Source organism: Pelodiscus sinensis, chromosome 3 (genome assembly GCF_049634645.1).
Source record: "Pelodiscus sinensis isolate JC-2024 chromosome 3, ASM4963464v1, whole genome shotgun sequence".
In the NCBI taxonomy this organism is placed as follows: domain Eukaryota; kingdom Metazoa; phylum Chordata; order Testudines; family Trionychidae; genus Pelodiscus; species Pelodiscus sinensis.
Genome location: NC_134713.1, coordinates 91,262,852 through 91,280,163, shown reverse-complemented (window position 1 = coordinate 91,280,163; position 17,312 = coordinate 91,262,852). Strand labels below are relative to the sequence as shown.

Genomic DNA, 17,312 nt, shown 5'->3' with positions numbered 1-17,312 from the left:
GCAAAATGGTCTTAGTTATAAATAGATTTCTTCAGCAGGTGGAGAAAATATGCAGGAATCAAGCCTCAAACGCCTTTGGGCTTAGCTCCCTCTGGCCTCTTTTAAGAGGCTTGGCAGAGATTACTATGTCTGGATCTCTTCTGAAAATTTTCATTTTGTAATAATGAGAGAAAGACAAGCGCATTTGTTCTTATTTTATGGGCATTATTTGCTGTTACTCCTATCCTTCACTTAGCCTCTAAATACCGTGGTCCATAAAACTATGAATATTTTTAAAATAGAATGATCAAAATGGTTTTAGCTTTGTGTTATTGTTTTTTAAATCTCATCTTTTAAGCCCTCTTAAACTTAAACTCACCCTGTGGCATATCTCACGTCTTGGGTACAGAACCTTTACAACCCACTATTTCTGCTCCAACTTCTCCTTCAGTCACCCTGTGGGATGGCACTGCAAGTGGGCCTGTGTGAAAGCTTCAGATCTCCCAGATGGCGATTAAAGACTAATGAGCCAAATGCTCCTTTGACCATTTTGTGGTGTGAAACCTTTCAAATCTTTTCAGAGATGTGTAACCTGTTGGGATGAAGGGTAGAGTGACTTCCTAGATTAGAGAAATAGGTGGTAGAATGTGAAGCTTTTTTACTCTGTCCTATGGCAGGAATTCTCAATTTTTTTTCATTGACAGTGTGGACCTTATTTTAATAGAAAGACCCTCCTGAACCCCACCTCCTCTTATTCAGAATTATATAACTCCCCTCTGGCTATTCCAGCAGCTGCTTCTCAGTAAAAGCAGTATTAGCATGTATTAAATCTAGTTTAGTTGTCAACTGCAGTTCAGTGGCTGATAGGAGGCAGTGTGCTATGTTCATGCAACCAGTGAGTTCTCTACAGACCATAGGTAGGAAACTACTGTTGTGTCATATTGAGAACATGCCTGGGGAACTGTGCCTTCACCCTGTGGACCCCTGCCCTTCAATTTCATTGTTCTGTGATACTTACTAGTCACGTTTTAAGCCCTGTTCAGGGTAGGGATGTGAAAGAGTAGTTGAAATTCCATTTACTGCTCAATTAACTGATTATCTGCAATTCAACATCCCTAGTTCAGTGGACCAGCAGCAGCATAGATGTGTTTAATTTCTACAGAGGAATCCCATAAGAACATTTTTAAGCAGAAGGGGATCTGAAATATGTAGTAGCCTTATGATCCAATTTCAGATTTCAACACCTGGTGTAAACATAAAGGTGTATGCACTAGGTCTCCGTTGAGTGATTATGAGAAGTTAGAAGTATCTGTAAATGCTTGCTTAGTGGCTTTGATAATATTAGTATCTTAACGAGCAAGTAACTTCTGAACTTTTGCCTTTTTTTAAATCTCAGAAGAGGTTGAGATGTGAAAAGTAACAGAGAGGAGGGTGTTTTTTAACTAGCAGATTGTAAAGGGGCTAGATTCCAAAGTTTTCACCCAAGTGTTTGATTTACTATATAAAACCTCTAGGGCCCTGTCAGCAGAAAACCTTGCCCCACAGCATTAGTTAAGCATTCAAATGGAAGTAATTATGTTTTCATGGTTTCTAAATTAGCTCAGCAAAATTATCTGGAATTGGCACAAGGGAGATGCATTTTATTATGTCAACACATTTTTTTACATATTAAGACGAAAATTATTTAGATATCCCTCCCTATCTCATTCATTTGAATTTATTTTCATTTCACTTATTTCCGGAAGTATTTTTCTTAACATAGTGTATTGTTTTTGAAGTGTTTACATTTACTTTTATTTCTAGGTTATTAAAATCTTAATACCTGAAGTCTCTAAACTGCTGAAATAGCATATTTAGTTATATTAAAAATTGGGGTGTATGGAGTCCTTAACATCTATGTACTTGTACGTACAGTTTGTCTTTCTGTTTACAGCCTTTTAGCTGTAGGATGTTTCTTTTCTCTAGAGTACAAACCTGTTTCTATGTATACTATGACCTTAACCAGTTTCCAGTACATCTGGAGCTGATCAAGTGTTCTTTTACAAATGTAGAATGAAAGAACAAAGAAACCCTATCTTCCAACTAAATAAGTCTCATGGATTTATTGGGTTTACTTTATCTTTAAACTTTAAATATTTTAAAAATCATTAACCTGTTTCATACAAACTGCTCACAAACTTTCCAGGATAAAGTTGTTGTGGAGATGAAAAGACTCGCTCCTGTATCCATCCTCAATCTTTTCTCTAAATCCCTGTTTTAACTACAATTTCCCTATGACTTAGTTTTAGCCACTAGTGTAGAAATAGTGGTGGAACTGCAAATATTATATTAGAATAGCCATCTTCAGTATTTCAGGGACTGGTCTGGAGAGAAAACAGCGTGAAAAGCAAAAGTAATTCTATTCTCAAGATGAAGCATTGGATGGTTCTTATATTGTCATCTGTCGTGACTACAATCCCTTCTGTATACAGTCCTGTTACTCAGTTCTCAGAACAAAGTGTTGGAATTGACCTGTAAACGAATTCAAGCTTTGGGCAATTAAGCTCCTAAGAATCGTGTGTGTGTGTGTGTGTGTGTGTGTGTGTGTGTGTGTGTGTGCGCACGCACGCACGCATGTGGCTTGACAAAAAATGTTTCTCATGGCGAATGATTTGTTGAAGTGGTATGGGCAATTCGATCTTTGCTAGACATGGAATTTGATCTCAGAAATTTCTTTTTAGCTCATGTTAATGATGCAACGCAGAGTGTAAGAGGGAAAATAAGGTCAGTGAAAGAAAACTCAAGTTTTGCAGTTGTCATCAAATATACTCTCTCTCCCTTGTTCTCTTTTTTTTTATTATATAGTGCATATATTTAAATGTCCGTATTAAATTCTCATAAAGAAAAACAAACAAAAAATCCCAAGTTATTGTTCCTTATTGGGAATCTACCCTGAACATACTTTAACCCCACATATTATATTCCCCATTTTTTCTCCTGTACATTTAGTTCCATAAACCTGCAACATTTAAGGTGTAACAATATACATACCACATTACTGACCATCCCCTGTGTTGCATAAAGCTTTAATTCCGATCTTATCAGTACCTGAATAGTAAGAATTTGTATCCTGGGGAATGATGTGCTATGTGTGTTGTATGTGATTTTTTTTTTCCTCCATGGGGATTTAGGAAATAAGGGTTCATATTGAAGTGCTAGTCTCAGATACCTTGGCATCTCCTCTTTTATTGTTTTTATAGTAAGTCAAGTCCCAATTTCCAGTTCAGCAGGGTAAGAAAGGTATAAGATTTCTAAGATGGGGTACTTTTTAATACAAAAAATAGCTATCACCAGTCTAGCATCGCAGAATAAGATCATTAGCTTGATTTTGGTTAATTATGGTAAGATCCTCAAGTACAACTGAGCTAAATTGTGGTAAACGATGCTACCCTACCTTACACTAAGTAGTAGTTTAGGTTGGGCTTAGACTCTGTTATGGTTACCCTGGAGGTTTTTCTTGATAAGGGTTTTAAGGGATTGCCTAATGTTTTCTAAGTAACATGTCCTAGAAACTCCAGTGTGGATAAGATTAGCACATTCTAAATGGGCTGAATTAAAGCTAGGGCAAGTCGAGGGGACCAGCTTAAGATATGTTTCAGATTGCAGTGTTTAATCTATGCTGATAGTGTTACTGTAGCCATGTTGGTCCCTGATATTAGAGAGACAAGGTGATTGAGAGAGGCAACATTTTAGGTTTACACAGACCCTTCTTAGGGTCTGGGAATGGTACTGTAGAAAGTCACAGCTAAATATAAGATGGATACGGCCACCGGCTTGCTTAGTTCTGTAGTAAAGAAGCAGCTTAAGTGACAGAAGTCCAAGGTAGTGAGTACAGTGTTTTCATGAGCAGTTAAGAATAGCTGATGGAGACCCAGAAGCAGGATATTTTAATTTTGTTGTCCTGACCATCCCCACAGCATTTCTATGGCAGATAAGGTATTTTTTCAGAATTGTTATTGTTATAACTACATCATGAGACATGAAATGAATTCTGTATCTTTTTAATAAATACATTATTGAAAGAGGAAAAACTGATGGAGAAGTATTGTTCAGCCAATGTGGGTGTAGATCCATCTTTGTATTAATGATAAATCTTGGTATTAAGTTTTTTAACTTTGTATTGAGTTCTTTTACATAGAAACTTGTTACCTTTTCATTTAAACATAGAAACTTTGTATTGAGTCTTTTGTATTAAGCCTTGGTAGAATAGTCCCTAAACATGTTGAATGCATGGGGTGTGAATGGGTAAAAGGAGAAAGACAAGCACCTCAAGGCAGTTACAACAACTTGAGAGGGGAGGGAAGCCAGATCTAAGAACAATGAGACCTATTAAGTGGGCTCATGGAAAGAAGATTGGACATATGGAGGAGGGCCTTGGGAGTCAGCAGCGAGTGTCTGCTTTTGGAAGCACCTTCTTGGAAGGTGGATGTGGCAGCATTCAGACAACACTTAGAAGAAGGTGCTACAGACTAACTGCATATGACAACTCACACAAATTTTGTCTATGCATAAATCAAAGGTATCTTGTAGGAGGACCCTGGGTTTTGTCCTGTCAACATGGGAGCACCGATCTGGATTGGCAAAAGCCTGGCTCCACCCTCTCCCACTCAACTTATCTGGCCAGTGCAGTTAAGGGGAGCAACTACTAGTAATAGCAAGACGGGGTGTGTGTGTGTGTGTGTGTGTGTGTGTGTGTGTGTGTGAGAGAGTGTAATATATCATATGCATATGATGTGTTGATTGATACAGATATTACCAATAAATGGCAGCGTTTTGCCTTTTCTTGCGGAAAAGATCCTGTGCAGTACTTTTAAGTACAACATGGGTGGTTGGTAAAGTGTAATGAGGAGAGGAGAGTGAAAAATTAACTGGAAAGGAAATATACAGATTTCAGACTCTTATTAGTGATAAACCTCGGTGATGAAAATTGCAGGGAAAGATTCCTCCTCTCCATACGTTCCCATCCCCCTTTTGTAATTAATGTATGTAACCTTGTTATGTAAATGAGATTATCTGGTGGCATTTATAATTATGGGAGATTTCCCCATAGACTTTCACATTAGCTAAACAAGAGAGGAATTTGGACCACAGGTCTCAAATGATATTTAATATGTGACTGCCAGGCCTCAGAGGTGTAGCAAGGGGGTTATGCGTCCAGGGGTGAAGGCAAAATTGGCGCCTCCCTCCCCCAGCCCCCCCTCCCAACCGCCAAATGGTGGGGCCCTGAACCTGGCGCACAGCTGTGCCTGACCCTGGGAGGAAGGGGGGGGGGGGGGCTGTACTGTGTCTTACCCAACCCCCTCCAGTTTGGGGCTGGGACCAGTTTGGTGCACTAACCCTCTGGCAGAGGTGGAGGGGCTCGGGCTGGGGGCAGAGAGGTGGGGAGGAGGTAGCTCCAGCCAGTGGCAGTGGGCAGAGGAGGAGCAGGCGAGCAGAGAGATGACAGGGGAAGTGTAAGGGGACTATACTGGCACCTCACTAGTGTGGCACCCAAGGGCCACTCCCCTCCTCCCCCCATTCTCCTCACTACACCACTGTAAATAATCCACCTCTTAGGATATTTATTGTTTAATGAATTACTTATTTTACTAACGACAGACATATAAATTATAAAGTGTTGTGGTTTATATTCTGTTAAATATTTTCTCTTTAACTTGTTTGTATCCCATTCTCATTAGGTTCATGTCTTTTACATAAAAAAGTCAAATTCTTAAATATGTAAGTTTTATAAAACACGAGAGAAATTAATGTTATACAACCCAAATATGAATTTCATCACTATATTTCATTGAAGCATTTAAAACCACTTTTATAGCAAATGAGTAACACATTGCTTTAATGAATAAAAAGTAAAAAAGATTTTGAGCATATCAAATGTATTGTAATAGAGCTGTGTTAGTCTGACCTTGGTAAAACAAAAAGAAAAAAGTTATGTAGCACTTTAAAGACTAACAAGATACCTAATAAATTTGTTATAAGCAATCTGTAGTGCTTCCTAACTGCTCATTTACTTACTTAGTTAACCTAATTGTTTTTTACATTATTGCACAGCTAAAAACTACATGAGAGTTATGAATGTTAGAGGTTAACTTACCTGTTAAAATAACGCTCTGAAAAGCTTTAAAATAAAACTAACACACAACACAAGAATCACCCTCGCTTTCTTGAAGGCACTTGAAGCAGTAAATAGCCTAAGGCTGAAGATACCCTGCAAGCGTGGCTTTCTGTCTGCCATGAGGACTTTTTCCATGCCATGAGATTCTATCCTTAAGTAAAGGAGATAGGTCTCTCTGAGCTGCTCTTCCAGATTTCACACAAGCCATTCAACTGAAGCCATAGATATCAAGATTCAAGGCCAGCCTTGCCTTGAGCAGACTGCCTCTCCAGGTGTTCACAATCACATCATCCAAACATGTATAAGATGTTAGTTGAGAGAGCCACGTTAATCCCAAGTCTCTGCTATGACTGGAGATGGAAAATCGGCAACAGAACGTGGGGTGATCTATCACTTCAGTAATGCCAACTCCTTTAGAATTGAGGCTCTGATTATCCAGTACTGGCTGAGGTAGAGCGGAAACTGTGTGCACGTCTGATACATTTTAATCAAGACTACTGCCTGCACAACTCACCAAAGGAGAAAGGAAACAGGGAGGCAAAAAGGAATGGTTTAGTATAGAACCTTTTTTTTTATAAGCTTCAGAGGGGCAGCTGAGTTAGTCTGTAACAGGAAAAACTTAAAAAACAACAAAACAGTCTAGTAGTACTTGAAAGACTAACAAAACATGTAGATCAGAGGTAGGCAAAAGGGCTTCCATGGGTCATATCCAGCCTCTGGAGGCCCTGCTGCTCCCTCTGCCCCCAGGCCAATTAGGGCTTGGGACGGAAGAACACGTGAAGCTTTCTCTGCTCTGCCCCCACCCAGTGAGCAGCACACGGCACTTCCAAGCACCACGTACTCTTCACAAGGCAGGAGGAGGCATCCCACTCTCCCCCGCTCTCAAGCCTTGATTAGCCTGGGGGTGAGGGAGTGCATAAAGCCTCCTCCTGCCCTACGAGAGACATGGGTGCCTAGTGGGAAGGAGGAGGCAAAGGGGCTCCCCCACCCCACCCCAATCATGGTCTGGGTAGCCCCACCCCTTCCTGTTTAGTCCCCACCCCTTCCGTAATGACCCAGGGCTTCAAAAAATTTTAAAGTGGCTCCCAGGCAAAAATTATTGCCTCTCTTTATGTAGATGGTATCATGAGCTTTCGTGGGTGGAAGTGGGTTGTGCCCACAAAAGCTCATGATACCATCTGCATCAGGCATGTCAAACAGGCTTCTGGTGGGCTTCATGTGGCCCAATTGAATTTTTTCGTGGCCTGACACTCCGTTTTATAAAAGAATAGCGTGTGGCCTGCTGCCCGCTCGGAGCATGTGGCTGAGTGCAGATCACGGCTGGCTGGGCTGCTCTGCACAGGCATCAAGCACCTGCTCACAGCTGGCTACTGTGCTCACACCTCCCCAGTGCATGAGAAAGAAATGTGTGGCGGCAGAGACACTGGCTATGGGACCCAGGCATTAGGTATGGGGGGAGGGGCCGGGAGTGCCTGGATCTGGGGGAGGGAGGAGGCATTGGATTAGAGGGGGGTTCTTTGGGGGAGCAGAGGGGAATTGGGTTAGAACGGAGATATGGGAGTGCCTGGCTCTGGGACAGTGGAGGGGGATATTTTGTTAATGTTTTGGTTTTTATTTATTTATTTCCAAATAAAATCACAAAATGTATATTAATTTTATATCAGATATAAGCAATTTTTTGCAATTGCACAAATAATTATATGTTTATGCAAAATCCACCGAAACCCTACACCCTCCCCTTGCCCAGACACCCCACCCTCTGCCTGCTCCTGCACCCTTCCTTCTGGCCAGACACCCTATCCACCCCCAGCCTGCTCCTGGAACAGAAGGGTTTGCATTGAGCTGGATGGGCCATGGGCCAAAAAGTTGGAGAACCACTGCTCTTTTGTCATTCCCAAAACACATGCAACTTTTTAAATTAAAATGAAAAATTAATTCATAATTTTAAAAATATGTAACATGGGCTGACAGGGCCAATCTGCTTGCTTCAAGGGCTTGCTGAGGGTGCATGCTGCACCCAGCCGGGATTGTGAGAGGGGCTGGGGTTGTGAGAGGGGCAGAGGCCTCCAGCCCCCATCTGACTGCCACAGACTGCCCCCAACTCTCACTGTCTGTTTTCAGCTGCCATGCTCCTTGGGCAGACCCCGTGGCCCAGCTACGGCAGCCCCATGACTGCTGCAACAACACAGCTGTGGTGGCCTGGCTTGGGTTCTGGCCGGAGCAGCCTGGCCAACAATGCCCCAGTCGGGGTCCAGCCCCTGTCTGGCTGCAGAGTCCTATCCCTGGCCCCGATCTTCGGGCAGGTCTCACTTTCCGGCTCTCATCTGGCCACAGGAAGGGCTGGTGATGGCCCCCCTCCTGCTGTGGCATGGATAAGAAGGGAGGCCATGATCTGGCTGTGGTGATCCTGGCCTAGCCCCTCGTCCAGCACTGCTGCCCAGGTGCAGCAGCCCAACCCTGGCCAGATAAGGTAATCCATCCCCAGGACTCCCATCCCCCACATACTCTACTTCCCAGCCCCATTGCACTGCCCTACCTCCTGCACCTTCCCCACACACTCCAACCCCTTGCCCTGAGCCTCTCATACACGCCAACCCTGACTCCTGCACCCCCACATCCATAAACTGCACCCCACAGCAGCAGCAGAAGTCCCATTAAATAAAGTCTGTAAGTACAAGTATTTCATTTGTAATATTATTATTCATCATGCCAATTATTACTAATATTAAGTTGCATATTTTCAGTTATGCAAATGGGCATTCTTATACTGGGTCTTTGTTGACCACTTATTCTGAATTTTGATGTAGTTTGGCTCTTTGGTTTGAAAAGGTTGCTGACCCCTGGTCTAAAAGAAATCAAGAATAGAAAACTATAACACAAAACAGGACTGTGTGATGAGACTTCAGTAAAACCCCACACTTCTATTCAGGTCTTGTCTTCAGTTTGTGCATCAGTCTCTGAACTGCACCCAGATTTCTCTCATGTCATCTTTCTTCGAGGCACCCCGTACCTGGGTTTGATAGCCTCCTTTTAACTCCTATCTCCATGCTTTAGCTTTGCTGCTGGTACAGTTTGGTGGATCCAGTTTGCGACCATAAACTGTTGTTAAACCTCTTGTTGCCACTGTAGGTTCTATCTCTTTGTAGAATATTTTTTTCTTTCTTTCTATAACCACTATATAACTTTCTTCAGTCTCCACTGACTTACGCCATTTCAGACTCTCTTCAAACCATGCTTACAAGATAGGAACCTGTGTTGAAAACTTTATGTATGCAAAGAACATGTTTGTTTTAAAAGTTAGTTTTTAAATTACAGTAAAATAGAAACAGAATATTCACACACTACAGTCACTGTTGTATGTAGTAGCTCATTATGCATATGAATGTCTGAGTATGCATGTAGCTTGTTTATATTATGTATGAAAAGGAATGCTACAATTACAAAGTCAAGTAGTAAAAAATTAGGCAAAGCTAGAATGGGCTAGAATCCAATTCTTCGGTGCACCATTCAAGTGTCATAACTTTGGAATTATACTTTCTCCTCTTGCAATTCCCTTTCTCATTTATTACATACCTACCAAGTTCTGCAATAAACGAAGAAAGAGTCCTATGCACAATGGCCTCGTTCATTACACAGTTCTGATTCATCTGCAGAGCACAGCCTATCCTATACACTGAACAAGATAGTTCTGTGAAAAATATAGTATACAGCCATAATAATGAAAGATTGTGTCATAACACATCTATACAAGGGTGCAAAACTAAAGTTGCACAACCAACAATGTGAAGTTTTCTGGTTGTAAAGGTGATACGTTTTCTGTGACAAACATACCATTCTTTAGCTCACTGGCAGTCCTGTTCAGTCTTTTCTTGGCAGTGCACACAGTAATACAGTAGGACTTACCCATTCTGAAATGATAGGATTCTACTTGTACAGTATTGTCATCTAAAAAGCACAAGAAAAATGTTTGCATATTGGACTTCATGGTCATATCCTAAACTAAAACTTCAAAATAAAAAAAATTGACTATTTTTTAAAGGAAACACATAAAGCTACCTGAAATAGTTTTTCAGCATTTTGAACTTACATCTTAATCTATTTCTGTGTTATGAATAATTTATTTCTTCCTTTTTCAGATGCTAGTCAGATGTGTTAGTCAGATGCTTATTATGTTATGAGATGAAACCACTACAAGAACCCCGGAGTTCAGAGAAACTTTACTGTAAAGTCTTAGAAATATGAATATTTTACATCTCTGTATCATAAAAATGGCCATACTGGGTAGGACCAATCCTAGGTGCTTCAGAGGGAATGAATAAAACAGCCTTTGCCACCCCAGAGTCTAAGCAGCATACAGCTAATTGGTTCCATTTTATTATGGGTTGTTATATCCCTCCTTCCTTGTGCTCTCAGTTGCAAGCTCAGCAGATGGGAGGAATCCATTTGCAGGACTCATCTATATATGGGGATGGGTTGAGGGGAAAGCAGAACAAGGAACGTCTTTTGTCTTCTTTAATATCCCACAATACTACTTCAGGCATTAAAGGACTTTCCTGTTGAGAAGGCCATAATGCATTCTTTTGAAGGTCAGCATTTTTACACTAATTAGTGACTCTGTCCTATCTGGTTATTTACAGAATCACAGAGGCTCACAGTACACCTGGTCAAATGTTACCTTAGAATATGCAATATGGATGCTATGAGATTAACGCATGCAGCCACTCACAAACATTCAAAAAAGTCTAAGCACGTTCTTTTAATGTTAATACCTATTTTAACAACAGTAAGACGCAGATGAGCCAGACTGATTTTAGCTATGTATTCATCATGGCATGAGTTGATCTCTGGTTTGCCATGATCACTGGTTTTACTTAGGATCCCCAGATCCTTCAGAGGTCCCATATTAAAATAACTATTGCTCCAGCTAAGGAGGACAGAGCAAAGCTAAAGCCTTTGAATACTACCCCTTTTGTTATTCTCCCTTCACTATCTCATAAATTGCCTGTCCTTAAGTAATGCTGACCTGCTCTGGTGGCTTTGCTTCACTTGAAAAATGCATCTACAGAGATACAGGGGAAGAGTTGTGTCCACAAAAGCTGAATCGTTCATTGGAATGGAGCCAAGACGATGTAATTTGCTGACAAATGCAGAGAGGAATGGCTGTTATCCCTGTAGCAGAATCAGAACTAAATTCAAACTCTGTCTCATTGACTTAGCTTGCCTACAATAACCTGCTGTAAAACAGCAGCATTTTTACATTTTAATACACATATAAAGTCATATTAGTAGGGAGCATTGAAGCATTGCCATTCTGGCAATGCTGAAAGAGAGATTTGTGTATTGATGCAGTAGTGAAATGAGGACAGAGATAGGTATGGAATTAAGCAGCAGGTCAGAACTTTTATTAAACCTTAACATGGGGAGGTCAACCAGACTCTCCTGTACCAGCCACTTAATTGTTTCCAGTGCAGGTGTACCGGAGCTTTTTACTCTATAACTCGGGGTATCATAGAACCTTAGAAGTAGAAGGGGCAATGAGGCATTTGATTTAACCCATTGCCTAAGATGCAGGATTTGTTGAGTTTAACCATTCAAGACAGATTGTTTACCCAGCCTCATTATCAAAACCGCCCATGAAGGAGCTTCTCCTCTGTAGTAGTGAGGCTCTGGTGCATTTCAAAGTTGGAACCCGGTGTGAAGCCCGGGGCCAGCGGGGCTGCACTTTGAGTCCCCCACTGGCCTGAGACTCCACGCCACGTTCCAACTTTGAAATGTACATGAGCCACAGAGGGGACTCTTGGGCATTTCAAAGATGGCTGCTGCTGCACCTCTCCCCCTCCTGCAGAACTGGAGCTGGGGGGATCCGGCTTTTAAGCCTGCTTCCTCCAGCACCCCTTCCTCCCCTCCCCCCCTTGCTGTCTCTTGGTGATAAAGCAAGGTCGGGGAGGGGAGTGAATAGTTGACTAGTATGCCGACCATCCAATAAGCTTTTGCTTATCGGATAGTTGACTAGTCGATTAGTCGCTTACATCCCTACTTCCCAGGAAGTCTGTTTCATTGTTTATTGTTCTTACAGTTAAATTTCAGGAAAAATGTCCTAAATCTGCTATGCTGTAATTTGATCCCATTACCTCTTGTCCTCTGTCTGTGGCAAGAGAAAACAAATTTTTTCTTCTTTAATGGCAGCTTGTCAGGTATTTGAAGAGTGCTATCATGTCCTCCACCCTTCTCCCCATTAATCTCCTCTTTTCCAAATAAACATCCTAAGTTCCTTCAGCTTTTATTCATATTATCAGCCTTCCATACCTTTGCTCATCTTTGTCACTTGCCTCTGGATTCTCTCCAGTTTCTCTACATCCTTTCTATACATTCCTGACCAAAATGGGGGACAGTACTCCAGCTGAGGCCTAACCAGCACTGAATAAAACAGTGCTATCACCTCTCATGCCTTGCATGTTATGCCTGTTAATGCAACCATAATTTCATTTGCTTCCCCGCAATACCCTCAGCATCACGTTGTTGACTCTGTGTTGAGGTTGATCCACCACAACTCCCAGATGCTTTTCAGCGGTGCTAAATCACTGGTGGATTGATTGCCACAGCATCAATCCACCCTGTAGCAACAAGCCCTAAGTAGAGGAGCAGCCCTAGAATTCTTTACTGCTCTTGCTGGTGGAAGGTGGGACAGGAAGTAGGAGTAGATGTGAATTGGATCCCTTTATTTATTCCCTACAGTTCACTTTCCCTGTTGCCTAACAGAAGTGAAGAATGAAACAGACAATAATAATATCAAACTGCACCAATTCATGTCAGAGCCACTGGTTAAATCAGGGATGGGTGATAATTTGTGGTGTGCTGGCCACTTCAAGATTTTGGTAAGTGGTCAAGGGCTGTACTTTCCTGTGGCACGGGTGCAGGGGGTTTAGGTTGGAGGTTAGGTGCAGAAGGGCACATGCGATAAGGGAGTGGGGTGCAGGAGACAGTGTGGGGTCTGAGAGGGTGTTTGGGGGTTGTGACCTTGGTCAGGAGATTGGGGTGTAGGGTCAGGGAGGGGGAGTGTGGGTGCAGGAGAGGATTCTGACATAAGGGGGGGTGGAGGAGGTGGTACAGGGCCTGGGAGGGAGTTATCACCTGGAGCAGGGAGTGAAGAAGGGTTTGGATGGTGACTTGGGTGAGGGAGTTGGGATGCAGGAGGGGCAGGGGTGACAGAGGCAGGAACTGGCTGGGAGGAGTTTACCTAAGTGTTTCTTGGCAAACAGGCTGTAGTACCCCCAAGGCAGGCTGGGCTTCCTGCCTGCTGCAGCCCCAGCCCGCTTGAAAATACAGGCTGCTACTGCCACGTGGCTCTCAACTCCAGCCAATCAGAGCTGAGAAATTGGATGAGGTCAGTTCTTATCGGCCAGTTGTTTCTGGCCAATAGGAGCTGAAGATTGGGCTGACGTTGGGGAGATGGCACGAAACCTCTCCCTCCCTGCAGAGCAGGGAGACACAGGGACTATGTTTTAAACTGCAGTAGGTGCGTGTGCCTGCGGGTCCCGGCAGGGTGGTCTGTGGGCCTGGTCTGGTGGCTTGGCAGGCCGGATCCAACCCCTGGGCCGTATTTTGCCCAGCCCTGGGTTAAATGCTACTTCCAACCTCACAACAGTTTTCTTTTGTGAAATTGTACTGGAGGGGGAGTTCAGGATTATGTGGGGAGTATGAGTCCAATGGGAATCTAAATTCTTGTTAATTAGGTTTGTACCTGAGTGTAAAGAGGTTTCTGGCCCACTTGCAATTGGTACTTTCAGAGTTCAATTGTTTATATAATGTTGAAAATGAACTTTAGTCCAATGGAAACACACTAACATGATTCTGTGATGTATCTGTAACTAGAAGTCAAATACACAAATAGTATGGAACGATAATACATTAAGTAATAAATATTCCATTCAATCATCAAACCTTGTGAAAAGTTCAACTTAAATGAAAAAGCAATGTACCATATATCTGCACTCTCCACTGTGAATTCTGCAGAAATGAGTGTTGTAAACATTTTTTCCTTTCTTTTTGACAGGTAATATTTGAAGCTGATGTCTCAGAAGGGAGAAATGGCTACGTTGCCATTGATGACATCCAGGTTCTGAGTTACCCTTGTGGTAAGTAGTGATTAAGGGCTGCATTTTTCTTTGTCTTTTCAGTATGTGCTTGATATTGGCTCAGATTGCAGAATTTTCATTGCTAGATCATTGATGTCCTTTGCTCTTTCTGTAGAATTTCTATTACAGCTTACAGGACAGAATATTGGGGCTGGTAGAAAAAGTGATTTAAATAGGTAAAAATCTTCCTGTCTAGCAGAGATAAAGCATGGGGTGAAAATAAAAGTGTAGCTTTTCTGTGATTGCCTTTTAGTGATAGATGTGTACACTAAAATTGAAATTTCTTACATTAAAATATACTTACCGATTTCTGCTAATTTTGAATTGGTTAGTTTACTTTATGTAAATCAGAGGGCTGTCTGACAACTTAATAAGGGTATGAAATCTGATTGTGACTTGACTTATAAGAATCCTAGGGCTGGAAGAGACCTCAGGAGGTTGAGTCCAGTCCCTGCTCAAAGCAGGACCAACCCTAACTAAATCATCCCAGCCAGGGCTTTGTCAAGCCGGAACTTAAAAATCTCTAGGGATGGAGATTCTACCCTCTCCCTAGGTAACCCATTCCAGTCCATTTTCTTATGCTCAATATTTTAATCAGGTGGTTTTGCCACAGACTTTTGCTTGAGTCTAGGCAGATATATAATGTGTATGTCTGCCATTGAAATTATCCCATATTTAATGGCACAGAAAATATTTGTCTGCTGAGAAGAAAAGAGCTCAAAATTATTAAAAGAGCTAATGCATTATATCATGAATACAACTAATTAAATCTCACTTCCCCCCCAAAAATTGTGTTACTTATAGGGGATTACATGTCAGGTGAAATACAGTGGAAATTCAGTGGAAGAATATTTTCGATGTCTTTTTCATATTTGTGCATTTAATCTCCTTTGCTTTGATTTGTAAATTACTTTATTATAACTCATGTACAACGTGTGGTAGTAGCATCACTGGGGAAGAGGGGGAAAAAAAGCAAAAATGCCTTTTCTTGAACTAAGATGAAACAAAAATCACTTTCTTTCATATGAGATTAGTCTTAGCCAAAGGTTGTCATAATATGTATCTTTTGGGAGAAAGTAATGTATTTTTTTTATTAGTGAGCACTGTTTGTAATTTTATTTTTCCACCTCCACAGATAAGTCTCCACATTTCTTGAGGCTGGGGGATGTAGAGGTCAATGCAGGGCAGAATGCTACATTTCAGTGCATTGCTACAGGGAGGGATGCAGTGAATAACAAGTTATGGCTGCAGGTAAGGCTAACTCATCCAAGTCTGTTAAAAAAAAGAATAAGCTTATTGTTGAAAATGAAATATATTTTAAATTAGTGTTTTTTTAAACCTTGAGCATGTAGAATCTTTCCTATTAATTTGATTACACAGAAGAACCTAATCAGACGGAAAAGATACAGGAACATATTATCATACAATCAGTTGTAAGCTCTTACAGGATAACAGGGTGATAAGTAATAACCAACATGGATTTCTCAAAAACAAATCATGCCAGACCAACTTAATTTCCTTCTTTGACAGGATTACTTATCAACTTGGGAAGCAGTAGATCTTGATTTTTAGTAAAATTTTTGACACAGTCCCACATGTCATTCTCCTATGCAAACTAAGGAAATGTTTAGAGACAACTATTAGCTGAAAGACCATACTCAGTAACTCAGAGGTCACAGTCACACTTGGAGGATAGTTAAATCTCCCCAGTAGTCTGTCCTGGGTCTGGTACCAGTAAATATTAATTACTTGTATAATGGAGTATAAAATTTTCAGGTGACCCCAAGCTTGGCGGGGTTGTAGGTACTTTGGTAGATAGGGATACAATTCAAAATTAGTTTGGCAGATTGAAGAATTGATTTGAAATGAATAAAAGGAAATTCAATAAGGACAAGCCCCAAGTACTTTACTTGGGAAAGAAAATATCAAATGGTACAATACAAACTGGGGAATAGCTGGCTAGGTTGTAGTATTGCTTGAAAAAAACTCTTCCTGATGAATACATTAGATCACAAATTGAATGAGCCCACAATATGTTGCAGCTGAGGGGGAGGAGGGAACCTATTCTGGGGTAAATAAACAGGAGTGTTCTATGTCAGATATAGGAAGTAATTGTACTTGGCACTGGTGAGGTCCTAGCTCTGGAGTATTGTGTGTGACTTTGAGTGCCACATTTGAAGAAAGATATGGCCAAATTGGAGAGAGTCCAGAGAAGAGCAACAAAAACGATAAAAAGTTTGGAAACTTTGACATGAGGAAAGATAAAGGAGGATGGGAGGGAACCTGATAATATTCTTTGTGTTAAGGGCTTTTATCAAAAGCATGGTGATGATCTGTTGGTCTCTGTCTCCACTGAAGGTAGGGCAAGAAATAATCTGCAGCAGGGTGATTTGAATTAGATGTGAGGAAAGATTTTGTAACTATAAGAATAATTAGACAGTGGAGTTCTTTAACAAGGGGGGTGGGGTGAAAAAAACTTAAATGACAGGGATTCTAAGACCAGATTGGACAAACACCCATCAGTGATGGTCTAGGTATACTTGGAAAAACTTAAAGAACAACAAATAGTCTAGCAGCACCTGAAGGACTAACAAAACATGTAGATGGTATCATTTATACCATCTACATATTTTGTTAGCCTTTCAGGTGCTACTAGACTATCTGTTGTTCTTTAAGTTTTTCCTGTTACAGACTAACCTGGCTAGCCCTCTGAAGCTTTTTAGGTATACGTTGGTCATACTTCAAATGGATAGGCTAGATGGCTACCTGAGGTCCTTTCCAGCGCTATACTTCTATTATTCTATACTAATGACTACACATTTTTAAAACATGTATTAAAAACATAAGAAGTGCGCTAGATAAATGATTACAATATAAGATAGTTATCAGTGTAATTGTTTCATTATCAGAATATTTAAGCAATAAATACCTATGGCTTGAAAGAAAGATTAATATCTAGTCAAACAAATGTGCTATATTTAGTACAGCCTTTACCGAGAACTGTCATAACTATGATGGATGATCCTATAATAGAGAGAAATTAC

At 41.2% G+C, this 17,312-nt stretch overlaps 1 protein-coding gene across 7 annotated transcripts in view; it reads left to right on the top strand.

Annotated features, from left to right (window-relative positions):
* Positions 1-17,312, top strand: part of PTPRK (protein tyrosine phosphatase receptor type K) — a 584,676-nt gene that overhangs the window by 270,624 nt on the left and 296,740 nt on the right. For all 7 annotated transcript variants that reach the window (XM_075924132.1, XM_075924131.1, XM_075924134.1 and 4 more), the window contains exons 4-5: positions 14,187-14,268; positions 15,404-15,519. In XM_075924132.1, the coding sequence (XP_075780247.1) occupies positions 14,187-14,268; positions 15,404-15,519 (198 nt within the window). The remainder of the gene's footprint in view (positions 1-14,186; positions 14,269-15,403; positions 15,520-17,312) is intronic.